The 19,457-nt window shown below is 36.4% G+C and overlaps 1 protein-coding gene across 1 annotated transcript; it reads left to right on the top strand.

The window, feature by feature from the left end:
* The first annotated feature begins 9,471 nt into the window (after nt 1-9,471).
* On the top strand, nt 9,472-19,205 carry LOC108938459 (hyaluronan and proteoglycan link protein 1-like). The gene is made up of 6 exons (XM_029259707.1): nt 9,472-9,522; nt 10,755-10,849; nt 12,848-12,975; nt 16,155-16,520; nt 18,386-18,688; nt 18,916-19,205. The coding sequence occupies exons 1-6, from the start codon at nt 9,472-9,474 to the stop codon at nt 19,203-19,205; spliced, it is 1,233 nt and encodes a 410-aa protein (XP_029115540.1).
* Nucleotides 19,206-19,457: the final 252 nt, after the last annotated feature.

Raw genomic sequence — 19,457 nt, 5'->3', positions numbered from 1 at the left:
GTATGGCAGGTACTTTCATTTTAAAGTGCGTGAAGAGTATTTGCCTGTGATGTGTTACTGTTTATAAAGATACTTCTATATCTTAGAGCACTGTTTCTCATATATCAAGGATGATATTGCCTTTAACTAATAAAAACCACGTGCAGCAAAGGTTGATAATTTGCCATGCATTCCACTTTGTATATGACATTAAACTGCTTTTTGTTTCATTGTTGCCATTTGATGTAGTAAGCATTTTGATTGCATTTATTTAGCTGACATTTTTCTCCAAAGTCACTTACGCTATAAAGCTACTGTCAATGATTTGCTCATTTATATGGCTCAGCAATTTTTTCTCAATCAATGTAGGGTAAGTGTCTTGTCCAAGTGTGTATTACAGCAGGAAATAGCATTTGAACCCAGGTAACTTGAGTGTAGGGTAGCAGGTCTAAGCAGTTACACTACCGACAAAAGAGATAATGCTTATATTACTTTTACTCTTGCTTTCTGTGTTTAAAATGTCTGGCTCTGTAGCAAACCAGTTGAATATGTAATAAATGTAATATATGTACAATATTTAATATGTAATAGATGTACATAGATGTAATATTCCTTCTATTGATGTAATGCACTCAATGTGTTTTTCTCTGCTAAATGAATAAATGTAAATATAATAAATCAATAATAAGGTCTATAAAACAGAGTACAATAAAACAGATGTAGCTACCTCTATTCCTTTACCCATGAAATGAAGATGAATTTATTTCTGCTGGTACTGAAGAATTATATAGTGCCACAAATTCATCGGTTCTTCACATGTAGTAAAAATGCAAATTGTGTATGTTATTTGAAATTTACACTTAATCAAAGAAAATGAACTAGTGAGGGAGAATGAAACTATCTATTCAAGTAACATGTAATAATGAAAACTATCTGATGACAACTAGAATTGCATGTACTTAGCAAAAGAAAGTGTATACTGATGTAAGAGAGTGGTGTTTGTACCTGCCCCAGTGTTGAAGCAAGCTTCATGTTCCCTCCACAATTTATGTGTACAGGTGGTCCCCAATTTACAACAGGGTTACGCTCCACAAAACCCATCGTAAGTTGAAAATATCTTAAATTGAATATGTATTTAATACATCTAATACAGACCTCTGTGTGACAGACTGGGAGATGCGGATTGCAACCGCTGCCCAGCATCGCGAGAGAGTATTGCACTACATATCGCTTGCCCAGGAAAAAAATTAAATTCAAAATTCGAAGCATAGTTTCTACTGAATCTTTATCCCCAGCTCACCAACATTAAGTTAAAAAAATTGAAAGTCGAACTATCGTAAGTCGGGGACCACCTGTACAATGCCCTTGTGTACTGTTGCTCATGCTGTTCAGTCCACCGATACCTGACAAGTTCTTATGCTGCTTATGCGTGTGATATTATTCACTTTTCAGTTAGGAAGATGAGAGTTATCTAGAATAAAAATGTGCAGTTTGCTACCTACCGCTTTAAAACTGTGAAGTGTCCATTGCGTATGTGAAGGAAAAATTTTATATACTTATGTTGACCTGGTGCTACCTTAACATTCATGGGTAAAACACATTCAAAATTATTAGCTGGTCTTTTAATAACGAATGAACATGTCAATATTTTAATTGTTGCTGATGGAAGCATCGCATTTTTAGATGAGGTGGTGAAGCAAATTAATGGTGAACAATATTTTATTTGTTTTATTTTTTTTATTTGTAACAGACTGAATGATATGCATTTGTGTACTTCACATTTTTCCTTTTTGTTCTTTATTGTTTTATTCTTCATTCCCTTCTACATGGTTTAAACTCCGCAATCATTTTAATTATTACCTAAAAATTCCCTTTGTATTCCTAGCAAATGAGAGAAAGTGTGCCTTTTGTTGGATATGGTTGGATACCAAGTTTATAAATGGAAGGCTAATGAGCTGCATAAGAGAACAGAAGCTTAATTACGTACCAACTTGGCCTCAGTGGAGAAATAGTTCATGGAATGAATGACCCATAAGGTACTGTGGTTCATAATTTTAATTCCTGCCAGTAGAGGAATGTCACCTTTTTATGTAATGTTTTTTATTCTTCCCATTTTCCTAATAGAAAATGGCTTTTTTTTTCACTTTTTAAGTTGATAATGCAAAATCCATTCAGTTCATTAAAATTACTTCTGGATAAGAAATTATTTGCCCGGAGGTTCAAATCTGACTAATTCCAAAGTTTCACCATAATGATATGGGCCTCAGGACAGGACGGAGGATTTGAGGGGTGAACTATTAGGTTGAATTTCCTGCTAGGATGGGTATTTCAAGACCAAGAGGGGTGGAAAATATGACAAGTCTTTTTATAGAGTAATGAGTTCCCCATGTATAATTCTGAGTTGTCATACAGAACTGTCTTTGTTTGAGCTGGCATGGTAAGCACTACTTTTAATTTTTTATGATCCTAACCCTTTGGCAACACATATGGATTGCAATATCATGCTTCATGATATTTAACGTTTGATTACACACATATCTGTAAGCTACCTTGCTTGGAGGCTACAATTATTTTGGGATAGGAACACCATTTGAAAAACATCTGTCAGACGAACACATAGTGCAGCATAATTAATCATGACAATTAAAAAAGAATACGTAAGAATGTGGTTTAAGCAACTGGTACTCTTGACATATAATAAATAAAAATGCAAAAAAAAATACAAATTCTTCAAACTGTAAAATTATGAAAGTCACAACTTTATTTTTGCATCATTTTTTTTTATTGGTGTCAGGAGATGACAGACCTACAGTTTCCTTTGTAAAATGCTATTATTTAGTTAAAGAGAAGGAGTATGTTTTATAGGTATTAAACTAATATTGGCATCATATTTGATGGAAATGAGGCATTTTTTAATAGACTGGATTGGCACATTAAAAGGATGACTTTCATAATTGCTGCTTATTGTCCTAAATTTTTGCCAGATCCATATGACTACAGCACTTATGAAATGGGAGTTAGAGACTTACACACTGACTAGTGCAAATTCAGCAACACACAGTGCATCACCCTAAATATCTAGGATTCAAAATGTGAGTCCCCAGTCACTGTGTAGTTCCTCAGGCAAGCTAAATCTCACAAAACATCCCCTCCAGCAGATACTCAGTAATGAGGGTAGCTTCCGAAGAGGGGATTTTAAATGCCGTAGGCCACTTGGTAAAATAATCCCTAGCCATTAGGATATGGATTAAAAAGGAGTCTCAGTTTTGCATAAACTGCGCATTAGCTTGTGCGTTTGTACTAAACAGAATGGTAGCAATACAGCTTTTAGGAGCAATTGCTGGTGTAGAGCAGGTGGGGGCTCATACCTGCAAATCTAGTCCGGATGCTTCTTGACAGGAATGTATTCTCTCTCAATATTGCACACCTTTGGCAGGGCTTTTACTGTGTTGAAGACCAAACCCAGTTGTTACACAAGACAGACAACAGCAGAGTGATAACATTATGTCCCATTCACACAGCTCCTGGTATAAAGACAGAAAGACACAACAAAAATAAGAAAAACCTTTGCCAATTCCCATACTGCACTGTTTTTGGCCCCATTCTTACTGGACAGTTTTTTTTTCTTTTTAAGAAGAGGGCTGCAGCTGCATGTGTCTCAATGGGATTTCACATCTGTTTCGTGTATCCCAGTGGAATTTCAACATCTGGTAAACAAATAATCAAACTTTCAGAATTTGTGTTTTTAGAAATGTACCCCTTTAAATAAATAAATATTAAAGCATTAACAATTTAGTCCAAAATTCTAAATCCCTCATTTGACAGTGTCATGAGAATTTTAATTTTGCTGTAACATGCAATAAGGCAACACAAAATTACTGTAAAAATGACTGTTGAAAAAGTCTTCAAATAAGATAAAAACTGAAGTGTTTTAAAATATTTAGGGGCAGGTTTTCAAGACTTTTCCATCACTGCTGATGTGTCACATAATGTTCTGTAAAAAATTAAACTCAATTTAATATTTTAAGAGAATATGAAATATCAGGGAAATTTAATAGTGAATTTTGATATTTGACAGGTGCATCTGACATTTTTATAGAACCTAACTTGTTAACAAATAGAGGGGTATGTACTGATGGTGACACCTCAGTCATACATGTGACTTTAGATTCATTAAAAGATTGAGCTAATGGACAGACATTTGGTACCAACTCTGTTCGTAAGATGAGGACATGGGATTTGAAAGTCCATCAAAACTGGAATTTTGTGAATATATTTCTGAGAAGTCTGTGAACTTCTGAGGAAAGAAATACAAGTTATTACATATCTCACACTGGCTCTATTGAGGATATTATCATGTCAGTAAAACCTTGCCCAGAGAGCATGAATATATGAAGAAAATTAAGTGCATGAGCTTACATTAATTCATTTAGCTGATGTTTTTCTGCAAAAGCACTGTGCAATGTGAAGGTACCTATAAACATTTACCTATTCATGCAACTACGAAAATGTATTGGAGCCGTGACGATATGGACGAGGGATGGAGGCAGCAGTGGAGAACTGAAGTAGTTGGACCAAAAAGGTTTATTTTTCTTTACTAAAAAAAAGTTCTTCAAAACACATTAACCCCAGCCAAATACAAAAAACAAACATTAAGTCACAAAAGAACATAAGGCTTATGAGCTCTCCTGTTCACTGTGTGTGTACCTGTCTGCATGAGTCTGCAAAAGTTTGCATGAGTCTACCCCAGCTTTATAGCAGTAACTCCACCCTCCTGGCTATACCATAACAGCCTCAACAACAATTCCAAAGTACATATCCCCAAAAATAACATCCAACATAAATACAAAAACAAACAAGCCATACAAAACATTTCTCTGCTATAAATATCCCGATCTTACAATATATAAAAACATTTATCCCATTACACAGTAAAACGCCCCTCTCAAGTTGGTTGTGCCCAAGGACTCCCACCTAGAAATACCCTGAGTGGTTCACACTATCTGGTTTGCAATACAGGCTACCCAGCACAACAAAGTGCCAAATGGCTGAATGGTAAGCAAAAGATTACAGAAATGATTTTTGAAAACTACAATAAGTGCCATAACACTTTTAACAACCAATTGCATGTACTTGTCGTACTTTTATAAAAGAGATGTTAATAGTTAATGACAAACAGATTCCGGTAGGCCTTTCCCGACACCCAACCTCGTTCAGACAGAAAATGTTAAGTGGAATACTGGACCAAAATGAGCAGTATAACAGTACAAAATGAAATGCATGTGAATAGGCAGCAGCAACAAGATTCAGTACTTTATTGATGGTATTTTTGCTGGCATCTTACTGATTCTTTGTTACCAGCATGCCCATCACAGCTCAGTATGTGACAATGTAGAGTAAGCATGTTGCTCAAGAGTCCCACAGCAGTAGGGGAGATCTATCCATCCACCCATCTATCATTTCAGGATACTTTCATCTATGTTTGTGATTGAATTATTTATTTTAAGATCTTCACTGTTATATAAAAGGCTTTTTTTTGCAAGACCTTCAGTAATGGTTTAATAAATTCAGGTGTGCAGTGGAGTTTCAGTTATATGTCTATAATCCTATTAATGACTGCTGGTAAGGAAAAGAACAGATGGATAAGAAACTGCTTGACTACAGTAGCCAAAGAGCATTAGTGTCCAATGGGGAGTGGCATATTAACAGTCCTGGCTCTTGGATGTTGCATTGTGTATGACAACTGGTAGTGTAGTGCTTGGAGCTACTGCCTTTGGACCCAAAGGTCATAGGTTTAAGCCTCACCTCAGGCTATAGTATCCTTGAGCAAGATTCTTACCCTAATTGCTCCAGTAAAATTACCCAGCTGTGACAATTGGTATATAATGGTAAGTAGCTTAACATTGTAGGTTGCTTTCCAGAAATGCATCAGATAAATGTATTCCCCCTAATTGGAAATGATGACAGCTGTGCATCACATGTTTTTGTTCTCTTTAGAGGCAAGGTTTAGGGGCATTGTGCATGGATGTGACGGATTCCATTAAGTAATATCTTCCTGTTGCTACCTCATAGAATCTACAATTGGTTCATTATAGACTGATGAAGGTCTTAACTATAAATTAGGAGAACAATGACCTTTCACAGTGTCAAGCCTCCAGACAATAAAACATAGACAATCCACCCACCTAGCCTGTACACAATAAAGGAGAAAGAATAAAAGATGCCCGACAACTGCTGAAAGATTGCAGAATCTCTTGGAGAACACACACCTCCCTTGTGATCTTTTTAAATCCCAAAACCTCAAAGTAACCCACTTTCCTGACCTTTGCTTTGTCCCTCGGTTCTGACTGGGATAACATTTTGAACCAACACCTGCTCTTCTTCGAACCTTGACCACTATTCAGCCTGCCCCTCTACAAAACTCCAGACCTCGACCCCGCTGACGAACACGGACCTCATTCATTATTTCCCCGGCCAAATACTCCATCTCCACTGCACGCATTGTTCCCTACTTCAGCACTGCTCTGCCCTGCAAGAGTTTTCCTGCTCCTGGTTTCAGCATCCAAGAAACTCTGCTCTTGGTTCCATTTACATCTGTCTTGGCATTAATCATGACACACAGAAACATACTGGAACAATTTGCATGTTCAAACTTATACCTGTGGTTAGACTGGCAAAGGATATAAGCTTACAACTGCAGTGCAAAGTCATGGCAATACAATGAATCAGTCAGTTGAGTTGATTTAAAACAGACAAGAGCACTGCCTGGGAGGGAGATATTGTGCACTTACCTCTGAGAGAAGACTGGCAGTGACAGATATTGTTGAGCTAAATGATCTTGGTAAACCCAAACAAATCAGAGCTTTTATGCTTTGTCTCAAAATACACTTATTTTTGACATAAATGCTTTTAATCCCATATATATATATATCTATATATGGGATTAAAAGCATTTTAAAAGCACCTAAATAGACTGTAAGGATATATATATCCTTACAGTCTATTTAGGTACTTTTATCCCTTAAAAAATTATATACATATGCATATTTTTCTATCACTTCTATCTGCCCAGATGTACTCAAACTTTTCATTGGTACTGTATGTTGAAAATATTTATGCAGCGACTTGTGTGATGAACACTGGCTCACATAGGAGTATGTGACATTGTCCTCTAGAATCACCTGTCACATGCAACCAAATCTCTCATTTTGTTGATGGTATTGCACTCGCATATTTCTCTGAGATATACATGGCTTTGTTGTTAAACATCTGCTATATGATTAAATGTAAATGCAAAAATATGATATGTACTAATGTGTAGTGTAATAGTTATTTTAACCTGCTTCAGTAAAGGCTCAGTCACCGCTGTGTATTCCAGTGCATGTTTGTTTTTGAGAACGTCACCATGCTCTGCAGTCTGCATTTGCTCTGTTTAATACATAATTTGCCAAATATATTTGCCTGGGGGGCTGGATTCAGCATCAGTTAGGAAGTATGTGTTCACAGTTTAAAGCTGGTTGAATGAATGCTTTTAATAACATAAAAGAATATTTTTACATACTTATTCATTGCAGTTACGTCTGTGTGTTGTTGCATGGAAAAGGATTTAAATTTGTTAATAGTATCAAGTTCTTCGCCTGGAGGATCATGCCCTTTAAAGCCAAATTGGCACTGAGAGGTATATACACACACACTTTCTGAACCACTTGTCCCATACAGGGTTGCGGGGAGCCGGAGCCTAACCCGGCAACACAGGAGGGGGAGGGGACACAACCAGACAGGACGCCAGTCCGTCACAAGGCACCCCCAGTGAGACTCGAACCCAAGACCCACCGGAGAGCAAGACCCGGTCCAACCCATTGCGCCACCACACCCCCCGCTGAGAGGTATAGTCTGTCTTTAATTACTATCTTACTGATGCTGGGAGAGATTTTCTTCTATGTAGGGCTCTAGGATAGAAGGACACAATGGATCTGTCCTATTTTATCCTTTGTTTAGAGCATTAATGTTACACATAAACATACTGTAGGACTATGCCCATCTTTCTTTACTGGCGTCGTTCTCTTCTTGAAATCACTCTGCTAAAGTATTTGTAAAAATAAATACTTAAAATGCAATGTGCGATAGAAAATTTTATTGTATTATGTATGACAAAAATGACAAAGTATTGTATCTTAATAGACAGCTGGGATATGAATGGCCTTCTGTCACATTCTGTGGCCTTCTGTCATTTGTGACGAATGATTAAAGCAATGTCTTAATACATAATAACATTGTACAGTAGTACTATATTTTAAACTAAGGTTTAATTGCAGTACAATAGTACAGGTGCACAGATAATATGCAGTATTAAAAGTGATAAATGACCTGCAAGTCCCTCATCATTTAGTTACTCAGTAAAGAAGACTAAATATATTAAAACTTTTTGAGACAGTGTGTAAGTACAATCAGCAAACTTTTTAGACAAAACAATAAACAATGCTAAAGAAATTTACAATAATACAATGCACATACAATAATCCGCGTAATTTGGTTTAGTTATAACCAAATGTTGTTTGGAAGGCCACAGAAGAAAAAAACAATGGAGAATATTTTCCCTATCCTTTAAGCCAGTTGCTCTTTTGCTTCTTTTTGCAATTTGATACAAACAAAATCAGTTTATAACATTGATGTTTTTTTTTTCCCTTCGAAATTCCTTTTTTGTCATGCTGTTTACACTTTTCATGTAAAAAAGAAAATTAAAATATTTATACATTAGTTTAACTGTACAAGTATAAAAATGTTTTTTTTTCCACTGGAAAAAAATAGCTTATGTAAAATAGTTGCATGGTGAGGTACCCTATTACAACCATTAAATGTTATAGGTGTTATATTGGAAAAACTTCTGGGGGAAAAAAATCCAAGTTTAAAGAGTTGTCATCGTGCCAACATGATGGCCAAAGTAAAATAGCTATTTTTCCTTCAAAACATCTCTTTTCACTTTACATAGATAAAGCCCAATACACACACACACACATTTTCAGAACCGCTTGTCCCATACAGGGTCGCAGGGAACCGGAGCCTAACCCGGCAACACAGGGCGTAAGGCCAGAGGGGGAGGGGACACACCCAGAACGGGACGCCAGTCCGTCGCAAGGCACCCCAAGCGGGACTCGAACCCCAGACCCACTGGAGAGTAGGACTGTGGTCCAACCCACTGTGCCACTGCGCCACTGCACCACCACACCCTCCTTAAAGCCCAACATCTTCAACTTTTTTAAACATACATTTTAACCATGTAAATTATGATGCAAGCAGCCAACGACCCTTTCTTTGACAGTCCTTGTTCTTGAAGAGATTTATATGCCGTTAAAGATGGGAAGGCAAAAATTTTATTTCTTAAGAAGAATGACAATGAGCATGCAATGTAACGAATGTTGTTTTTTTTACATTATTTGACAAATTAAACTTCCCAGTTCCACAGAAAGCTTCTAAAAGTAGCTACAGTTTGTGATGCAACAACTGTCAGCAGTTTCTCTTGTATCATACTTGCATTCTTTACATGTATGTTCCAAATTGGTATATTGTGGCTTCAACATCAAACTACAGACTCTTTGTAGTCAAAGCCACACACACAGACATATCCAGATGTGTCCAAGGCACTTAGTCATATCATATACACTTAATAAGAACCATATGAGAATAAACTTGTAATAAGCAGTAATACAGGCAATCCGCGGATTATGAATGAGTTACGTTCCTAATTCTCTCCTTAAGTCGAATTTGTTCGTAGATCGGATAATTGTAGATTTAATCTGGACAGAGCCTTTTACGTGCTTCATTATTTTCACTTTGTCCTTTAAAATTGTTCCGATCACTGACTAACTGTAGCCTAATGCTTTTCCAATGTTTGTTGGCGTTTTGTCTTTTTCTGATCGCTTTATTATTTCCAGTTTAGTTTCAGTCCTGATCGTTTTCCTTTTCTTTGTTGTATCACCATCGCTTGCATGACATTTACACTTTAGGGCCATAGTTACGACAATAAAAACCAAAAAAATTAAAGCCAAATACAGCAACACACAGGAGACACTATTAACAGCAACATGGTCCAACTGAAAGTTTTCGTCCTACCTCAAGCTCACGAGCCAACAAACTGCTGTAGATGCGCAATGTTTTGATGCACGTCCAAAGTAGCACCTGTTTGTTATTATGAACCATTGTACACTCACACACACACATTGACTGAAACCGCTTGTCCCAAGCAAGGTTGCGGCAAACCGAAGCCTAACCCAGCAACACAGGGCCCAGGGCTGGAGGTAGAGGGGACACACCCAAAATGGGATGCTAGTCTGTCTCAAGGCACCCCAAGCAGGACTCGAATCCTAGACCTGCCAGAGAGCAGGACCCAGCCAAACCCACTGCACCACCACACACCCTTAACCATTGTATGTAACTCAAATTTTTTATAGAACAGGCCTTATGGGCATGGTTTCTTTCTACGGGGTGTATGTAAATTGGATGTTCGTAACCCGGGAACTGCCTTTACTGCAAACACCGAAATGAAATCCCTCTTTTTTTGGCTTGGTTTGGAGAAGTACTTTGAGGTTAAAAGTACATTTCGATCTGTTCTGCTCTGTCCAAGAATCAGAAAATCAAATAGTGTTTTATATCTTCTCGCCTTCTTGTTTCTAGCAATATTTCAAAGAAATTGCTATTAACTTAATTTAAATGTCTTTGAAAATTGTTGAATTATTATGGGTTAAATTTATACATTTTGCCCTGTTTTTCTCTTTTAGAAGTGGAATGTGAAGAATTCATGGGGGCTTCCCAAAGAGTCAGTCAGGGCTGTTAAGCAATTTCCCTGTTGCATGGAACAGCTACAGCAACCAAGGTAAGGACTTTGTCCTAACTACACATACACCCCCTGTCAAAAGTGTGCACAGTACAGTATGCTGAGGAATTTGATAGACCAGCTGCTTATATACTTAGAATCAGTCAGGCTGCAAAAGGACAGACAAAAATTGTTTGACATACTGTAAATTCAAGTTTCCGGATGTACATTCCTTACACATGTACACCAAGCAGGTACATAAAAAGATATTGTACATACTTTTACACAGTAATATACCCCACAGAGAGATATACATGCTCTGAATCCAAGCTCATGTCACACTCATACTAAAAGTTATCTGGTATACTTTCCACCCCTTTCCGGAAAAACCTAATGAAAAACTGAGATATTATCCCATTACATACAATAATTCAGCATTGTTTGCCATTGTTCACCCTTCTCTGTTCCAATAATACTCATTTTTTAAAACCTATAGCCTTAATTTGGAAATTTATTTGTTTTTTTTTTTAATCTTCATGTCCATGCTTGCATTTGATTTTATATTTTCTCAAGTCTCAAAATGTCACATCTGAAGCTATTTCTTCTTACTCCTCCAGTTTGGATATGCAATAGTTGCAAAGATCATTTATAGTGAAAGTGAATCACTGAAAATAAATTCAGCAGCTTCTGGAAAACTGGGTCCCACTTGTCTTTTAAAAACCTCAAAATAGCCACTTAAACAACATGCCTGTGCATTGTGAGAACTCGCTTGACACAAATATAACAGTGCTGTAAAGAATCAAAGCCATGTTAAGGAAGAGCAGTTTTGCTTTTTATTTATCACTGTGGAATGCACAGTTTATGTGCTTGTGGTCATTGACCTTGACCCAACCCCAGTGTTTGGGTCAAGGGTTTTATTTGGTAAGGCTTCACCCTATAAAGGGGCCCTATATGGCCTATTTCAAGTGGTGTGAACTTTCAGACTTTTGAAAAACACAATGACCTGAACTTCCCCAGCTGTAACAACTAAGCTGCGAAGAACCTTCAAAGGTCTGTTGGGCTTTTTTCACCCTGCTTCTTAAATGATACATGCCACATTTAATATTCTATCTACTGAAGTCAGTGGTTTTAAAAAGTGTCTTCATTTGAAGATATGCATTGAAGATCTTCTGCTGTCATTTACTTTGTCTTAGACCTTGATGATGTAATTCCCTTTCTTAGAATGTAGTAAGAGCAGAACACGGAGGGTGTGCATGCGGAGAGTGTATTTATGTAATCAAGAGAGGAAAGAAGAGATGTAGAATGAAACAGGCTGCCCATAATCCCAAATAACAATGGGCAAGGATAAATGGCTCTTGTACAGCTACATCTTGCTTGTTTGCATTAGGGATTGCATTATTATTCTTTTTTAAAAATTATACATATTTTCATATTGCCTTGATATTATTGAATATCATAGGAAAAGTCTAAAAAATTCTGAAAAGAAATTTCTTTCAGGATAGTTTTTTTTTGGATGTTTGCTTTGTGGGGGACACGGTGGTGCAGTGGGTTGGACCAGGTCCTGCTCTCCGGTGGGTCTGGGGTTTGAGTCCCACTTGGGGTGCCTTGCAACGGACTGGCATCCCGTCCTGGGTGTGTCCCCTCCCCCTCCAGCCTTACGCCCTGAATTGCCGGGTTAGGCTCTGGTTCCCCGCGACCCCGTATGGGACAGGCGGTTCAGGAAATGTGTGTGTGTATTTGCTTTGTATGCCTTCTTATGTTTTAAATAGGTTTGCATCAGTGGACATTGATTACACAATTTGAATATTTAATAGAAGATATATTATGTTAATATTACCCATATACCACATTTCAGAAATAGAATTTCATCAGCGTTTATGTTGTAAAGCATATTCTTAACATAATGGCCTCTGGGGAGAGGGAGTGGTTTGAACCATGAAATAAAAAGCACCTTAGGAGTACTTCAGAAGACCCCCCAGCTTCTCTGCAGCACACTACTTTTCTGCTGAATAAGTTGCCAACCACAGAAGCAGTAGAAAAACGGTGCATTGCACCCAGATATCTAGAGTTAGAAGTTCTGCAAACTTTTAAGGTGCTAGAAGAAATGATTACTCTGCTTGCTTTTACATTCATTTTTGGCGATGTTTACAGCAACATGCAACCCAACAAGCCTTTGTATATATCAGGTAGGAAAAAGTATGCATGCTTGGTTTGTGGATGTGTGTACATTAACTGTACTATATAAAAATGGTGTGTATGACCTCAGTGATTTACCGCTACAAGTCTGTTGGAGTTAAATTGCTGTTGTTTGGCTACTGAAAGATCCTGTAAAGTTTCACAGTCAGTAAGTTATAAGTTTTTCCTTTTAACACTGGTACTTGATAATTTGCTATAAATTGTGTGGTGTGCAATGTGGTGTCTTAAAAACACACTTAATTGTGTGTTTCATCTCATGTGGTGAACATATTCAACAAATTCTTTCCCGCAGATGGTTTGCATTAAAACATAGTCATAAAAAGGGAGTTAAAACATAATGTTTTTGTTCATATTTATGTAATAACGTCACTATATACTATATGTAAGGGTTAAGAAATTCACTTGTCATTAGATGCTAGATGCAAAACCTTTGTGTTACTTACTTATACTTCTGCATCATGTTTACTGAAAAAAAATACATCAGGAGATTATTTCTGTGCAAATTTTTGATCTTGTAAAATGAGTGTATGACGTTAAAACTGTAACTCCATCTATACAGCAAGTCTGTCAGGTGAAATCAGACTGGCCTAGAGGACTAAACAAAAAAACAGCAGAGAAAAATATAATTATAAGTTACAATAATAATAATAACAATGGTACGCTGTTAAGGTAAATTTATGCAGTGCTGAAAAGATGTAAGTACTCTTTTACAAGACCTCACTTTGACACTAAATTGACAAAATTTGGCAATAATACTAATGTGACCATTACTACCTTTGCAACAAACGTATTTTTCAAATTTTATTGAGAATAAAAGCCATTTTCTAAATTAAGAGTAAACTTTTTCTTTGCCTCAAGAGTGAAAAATGCCAATCTACAGAGAAGCAGCATGTTTAAACCCAGAACCTCATGGTAAATTGACTGTGTTGTACATAATTTATCCCTTTCCTTCTGTAACGACTCTAAAACAGATGTTTTCAATCAGTGAATTGTATAGCTCATTTAGTGAAACTTTGATTATAAAAAGGGGTAGTAGGTCTTGGCAACAGTAAAATTCTTTAGTTTTCAAATGAAAATTATAACAGTGTAATGATTTTGTCTTGGTGTTTCATTTGTAACGAGAACTGACCAGAAATGAGATTGTTTACTCCTTTGACGAATTACAGGATAGCTCAGTTTACAAACTTTCTTTATCCCAACATATCAGTGTAACTGATCCGGGCTTTTGATGCGCAAGTTATTTATGGATCAAAAAATCAGTATAACAAATTTAATCCAAAGCATGTCCAAAAAATTTTGAAAGTCTAGTGTTGACTGAACCAGAAGTGCAGTAATTTACAGTAGTTGGAATGTTTTCATCTAAATCTCTCCATTTGTTGGTGTGTTCAGAATGCGACAGTGTGGCTTTACAAAAGACACTCACCATGGAAAATGTATGAAATCCCACATGAGTGTCTGTTAGCCATATTGGGTCTGTTATTTAATTAAAAGACTGAAGACACAGCAGAGCAATTAGTAGGACAAGTTTAACCCATGGTTTTTCTTGTATGTATTTGTATTTTGGCAACAGTGCACAGTTTTAGAAAGTTTTTCACAATAAAAGCAATTAGTGCATCCCTACTAGGTTTATTGATCATCTTGCGGAGAACTGATCGATTAAAAAAATAAGTGGGAACTTGCCCAGAGCAGAAACTGCACCCTGGAATTTTCAAGAGATAGAAAACTACCCTGGGTTTTCTGAGTACAGTTTGGAAGCAGAACAGTAGATATAAAGATAACAGGTGCAATGCACTTTTGTATAGTTTTCTGAGATTTACATTGCTACTATGGGTTATTTTCTGCTAAATAAACAAATACAAATGCAAATGTGTTTCATACCATATTGAAATTATGGGATGATAATTATATAAGTGTTTTCCAGTGTTCAAATGATATTCTGGAAACTTTTGGGGGGGTGATCAGATCAGCTCAAAATGCATTTTTATTTATTTCATTTAAAATAATGAGAAATAGGCTTTCAGTATCCAAAATTTCGATATTTGCACTCTTTTTTGGAGCACATTAGTTCTGTAAATTGAGATATGCCTGTACTCTATGTAAAACAGAGGTTTTAGTTACAGAAGTGGTAACAACATAACCTTTATGTTTAATGTGATGGAGTAATAATGAGCATTCACAAAAGTTTGATTTTGGAAGCACGGTACTTCTAAGGTCTTATGTGTGAGTTGTAAAGTTTGTGTAGGTGAGCACTACCTGACACTAAACCTCATTGCTTCAGTCAAAGACACATAGGTCAGGAGTGTTTGATTAGATCCTCTTTTTCCAAATATGTGAACAACGTTTCTGAAATAAACTGCTGCTTGCATTCGGGTGAAAATCGTGAGTCTTTTCTCAAGCTATCAGCAGTGTCACCTTTGGCACAAACTAAAGGATAGTCTAGCACCTACATATGTATTGGCATTTACACCCTTTAATGTTTCTCAAATTTTCTTGTTGGAACTTCAGCAAACATGATTCCCTTTGTTGCCTGAAATAGAAAATAGAAACTATAATCTGGATAAGCATAATAAGCATTTTTATGGTTCATTCAAAAGTTATTTAAAAAGTTCCTTTAGAAACAATGTGGAGGTGATTTCATGGGGTTTCACTTGTAAAATAGTTTCCCCCCAGATTATTTTTCTAATACAGGCACATTCAGGTGGTGTTTAGGGATCATAAGGGTTCAGAGAGTTCCTGAAAGGAATTTCAGCGCAACATCAGATTAGAAGAATTTACCTCAGCATAAAACACAGCTAAAATATGTGACCAAGAGTGCACTTCAAATTAAAGTATTTAATGTAGTTTGTCTAGATTCCAAAATTAGTAATAGAATTTTTACTCTAAGAAAAATCATCCACTGCAAAATTACACATTAATTAAAAAAAAAAAAAAAGTTTACCTTTCTTTGCATTGTAGAAAACAGAAAATATGTAGTTATAGAAAACCTTTTGGTCTCCTTTTTTTTTCCCCAAAGTTAAACTTGTGTATGGTGCACTGATTTCTATCATTGGAAGAAAATAAGTATATATACAGTATGTATGTATGCATGTGTGTATGTATGAAATATGTATATATAAATTAAAGATTCCTGAGGTTTTTTTTTTTTTTTTTTTTTTTCCCCCCCCCCCAGAAAATGGCCTTCAGCTGTCTGTAGTCACTGAGCAGATCAAAGTGCTCGTGCGACGTGGTGACAACGCCACTCTGCCGTGCAGGCTAAACCGTAGTTCTCAAACCTCCTTTGACAGCAGTGAAATGAGAGTCAAATGGACCAAGCTTCCACAGCATTCCTCAGAGGAGACTTTTGTACTGGTGTCTGTAGGTATCTACAGGAAAACCTATGGCACCTTCAACCATCGTGTGTACCTACAAGAAGCAGATGAAAATGATGCCTCACTGATAATCACTAATGTCACCCTAGATGATTATGGAAACTATAAATGTGAGGTCATCAGTGGTCTGGATGACAGCACTAATGTGGTTTCTCTCGAGCTGGAAGGTAAGTTCACATCGAATAACATGTATCTTTCTCAGAGTTCACCCTTATATGTTGATACAGCATTGTGCACAAGCTTGATTCTTTAATCTGTAAATATATGATTTTTTAAAAGCAACTGTTTTAACATACTAAAAAATATTTTCTGATTCCTAAATGAGGTTATCCCACCTACAGTAGAAGAAGCAATATAGTATCCAGATACCTTGCACTATTTACGATGTTGAATAATTTTTGTACTTTTAACAGAAGTATTTCAGTTCAGACAAATTGTCAAACAATTCCAAAAGGGATAGAAAACATTTTTAAATTCTCAATGCAGCAATATTTTTGATCTTGCCGAAATTTAAAAATACTGCATGTTCTAGACTTGTTTCGTCCCTATGCACTTTAAATGTTCATTGGATAACATTTGAATAATTTGCATTTAATATTGGAAATAGAGAGAAAACAAAGCCATATGTGAATTTTTAAAATGGGCATTTTGCATCAAAGTAGATCCATAATATACAACAATGACAGTACAGTCACTGTTAATTTCAGTGGATTTTGAAAGTGTGATTTATAGAGATTTCAGCATAAAATTATTTTAGTACAGTTCATTTTAGGAATAACGGATAGGCAGTTTCTTTGAAACTGTGTGTGCATATACTGCATATGTATACATGAAAACGTCTGTATGTGTCGGTGCACATTTGCACGTATACATATTTATTTAGACACAATGTTTTATTATATTAATGTATATAATTACATTAAAATATAATTATATTAAGATATATGTTTTATTGTATGTAAACATAAATGAATGTACTCAATAAATGTGTACTATGCTATTGTTAAGCACTTAATGTACAGGTGTTCATGTAATATATACCGATTAAAAAGGTGATGTCACCAGTTGACTACATGTCTAGATCAGATTCTTTCCTTCTGTTGGTGTATTGCTCTTTTTGTTTTGTTCTCAAAGATGTGTGTCAGTTTGGATAAAGAGTCTGCTAAATGAATAAATGTAACTTATGGTGATACAAAAGCCCCAATGTGATTATGATAACTAAAAATAAAATTTAAAAATATGTATAATGAGGGCTGAGAAATATATGCAAACAAGAGCCTGTTCTGTAAACTTTGAGAAAGGGAGGCACTGAGCCTTGTCATGTGCTTGCTTTGCTTAGACAGATAATATGACAATATAGGCTGACACAGATGATAGGCTTATACATAACACATGCTGCAATGGGTTTACATGCATGGCTATTTGGAAGTTTTGCAAATTTTTGTGTGTATCCACACATACAGGTATGTGTATATGTACATTCTGTGATGGACTGTATCAGTGTTTTTGTAATACTCCTTATATTAGGGGCTTCGCTTTGGCAGATTTTTTCAAAGAACAAAAGATGGCAACAATTATATGCCTTCAGTGGTGCCTTCAGTCATCTCATTGTTCACTGTGGTCATGCCATGACAAGTCTTGTTATAGCCTTTGTAGAGTAGTGGATTGAATGGTAGTTTTATTTTCCTTAACTTTGAGATTTATATAATCTTCAAACATTTGATCCTTACAGCTTAACCATTAAATATAAATATATATTTAAAATGGATTGATAGGAAACATTTGAAACTGATACTTTACAGGTTTGAAGTATTTCCCAGCTGGCATGGCAGTTTTCAGTTTCATGATCAAACTCTTAGCTTATCTTCACTAACATGCTGAAATAAAAAAAGTGTCCATGAGTTTTTGAGATTAAGTAACAAATGTAGCTACTGATCGAACGCTGATCACTGACTCTATAGGGACAGATTCACAGTGCGTTATCTCATTATTTAACTGAAATAACATATCCCCTTGTGTTTTTGGATCACAGGGGTGGTGTTTCCATATTCCCCAAGACTGGGGCGCTACAACCTGAATTACCATGATGCTGCTACGGCATGCCTGGAGCAAGATGCTGTCGTGGCCTCTTTCGACCAGCTGTTTGATGCTTGGGTAGCAGGTCTTGACTGGTGCAATGCAGGATGGCTCAGTGATGGCTCTGTGCAGTACCCCATCACTACTCCTCGAGAACCCTGTGGGGGAAAGAACACTGTTGCAGGTGTAAGAAGCTATGGGCAACGGGATAAAGATCAGGCACGCTATGATGTCTTCTGCTTCACTTCAGATTACAGAGGTGTGTTACCTTCTCACAGTTTGATGTGATCAGTAACATAGTATAGCATTGCAATCGAAAATTAAATACTTTAAAACTGACATGAAGATAGACATTTCATGCAGTATGCAATAAATACTTGTTTGGCTATTCATTTTACATATTATGATTTGCATATTAAAACAGGACCTCTACACAGCTCTGAACAAACCAGGTATAACAGTACTGTCTGTTTTATGTGTCCATAGGGCGATTCTACTTCCTGATACACCCAAGTAAACTCACATACAAAGAGGCGGTGCAGGCTTGCAAGAATGATGGTGCAGAGATTGCCAAAGTTGGGCAGATTTACGCTGCATGGAAGCTGCTGGGCTTTGATCGCTGTGATGCTGGTTGGCTAGCAGATGGCAGTGTTCGCTATCCCATCTCTAACCCCCGGAGAAACTGCAGCCCCACTGAGGCTGCAGTGCGTTTTGTTGGCTTCCCTGACAAAAAACTCAAGTTGTATGGCGTCTACTGCTTCAAGGCCTCCAAGTGAGAGCAGAACAATAACTGATAGCAAAATTAATGTCACAATTATAAAAAACATCTCTAAATGCTTACTCTGAACTAGCATGAACTCAGCACATTTGTATAAATGTGTTTTTTTAAAAATGTTAAAGTTCCAAATGATAAAAAATACACTTTTTATAGAATGGCATTTAATTAATTGTTTTTTTAACAAATGTTATTTCACTATAAATAATTCTTTTTTTTTTACACTGGCAAAGTTTGAATTTGATACATATAC

This window comes from Scleropages formosus, chromosome 17 (genome assembly GCF_900964775.1).
Source record: "Scleropages formosus chromosome 17, fSclFor1.1, whole genome shotgun sequence".
NCBI lineage: Eukaryota > Metazoa > Chordata > Actinopteri > Osteoglossiformes > Osteoglossidae > Scleropages > Scleropages formosus.
The sequence above is the reverse complement of the archived record's forward strand: the minus strand, read 5'-3'. Positions and strand labels throughout refer to the sequence as shown.

Coding starts and splice junctions, on each gene's coding strand:
- LOC108938459 (XM_029259707.1), top strand. CDS start 9,472: ATGCAACAACTGTCAGCAGTTTCTCTTGTATCATACTTGCATTCTTTA. Junction 9,523..10,754: donor CATACTTGCATTCTTTACAT/GTATGTTCCAAA, acceptor TTTCTCTTTTAG/AAGTGGAATGTGAAGAATTC. Junction 10,850..12,847: donor GAACAGCTACAGCAACCAAG/GTAAGGACTTTG, acceptor CATTGCACCCAG/ATATCTAGAGTTAGAAGTTC.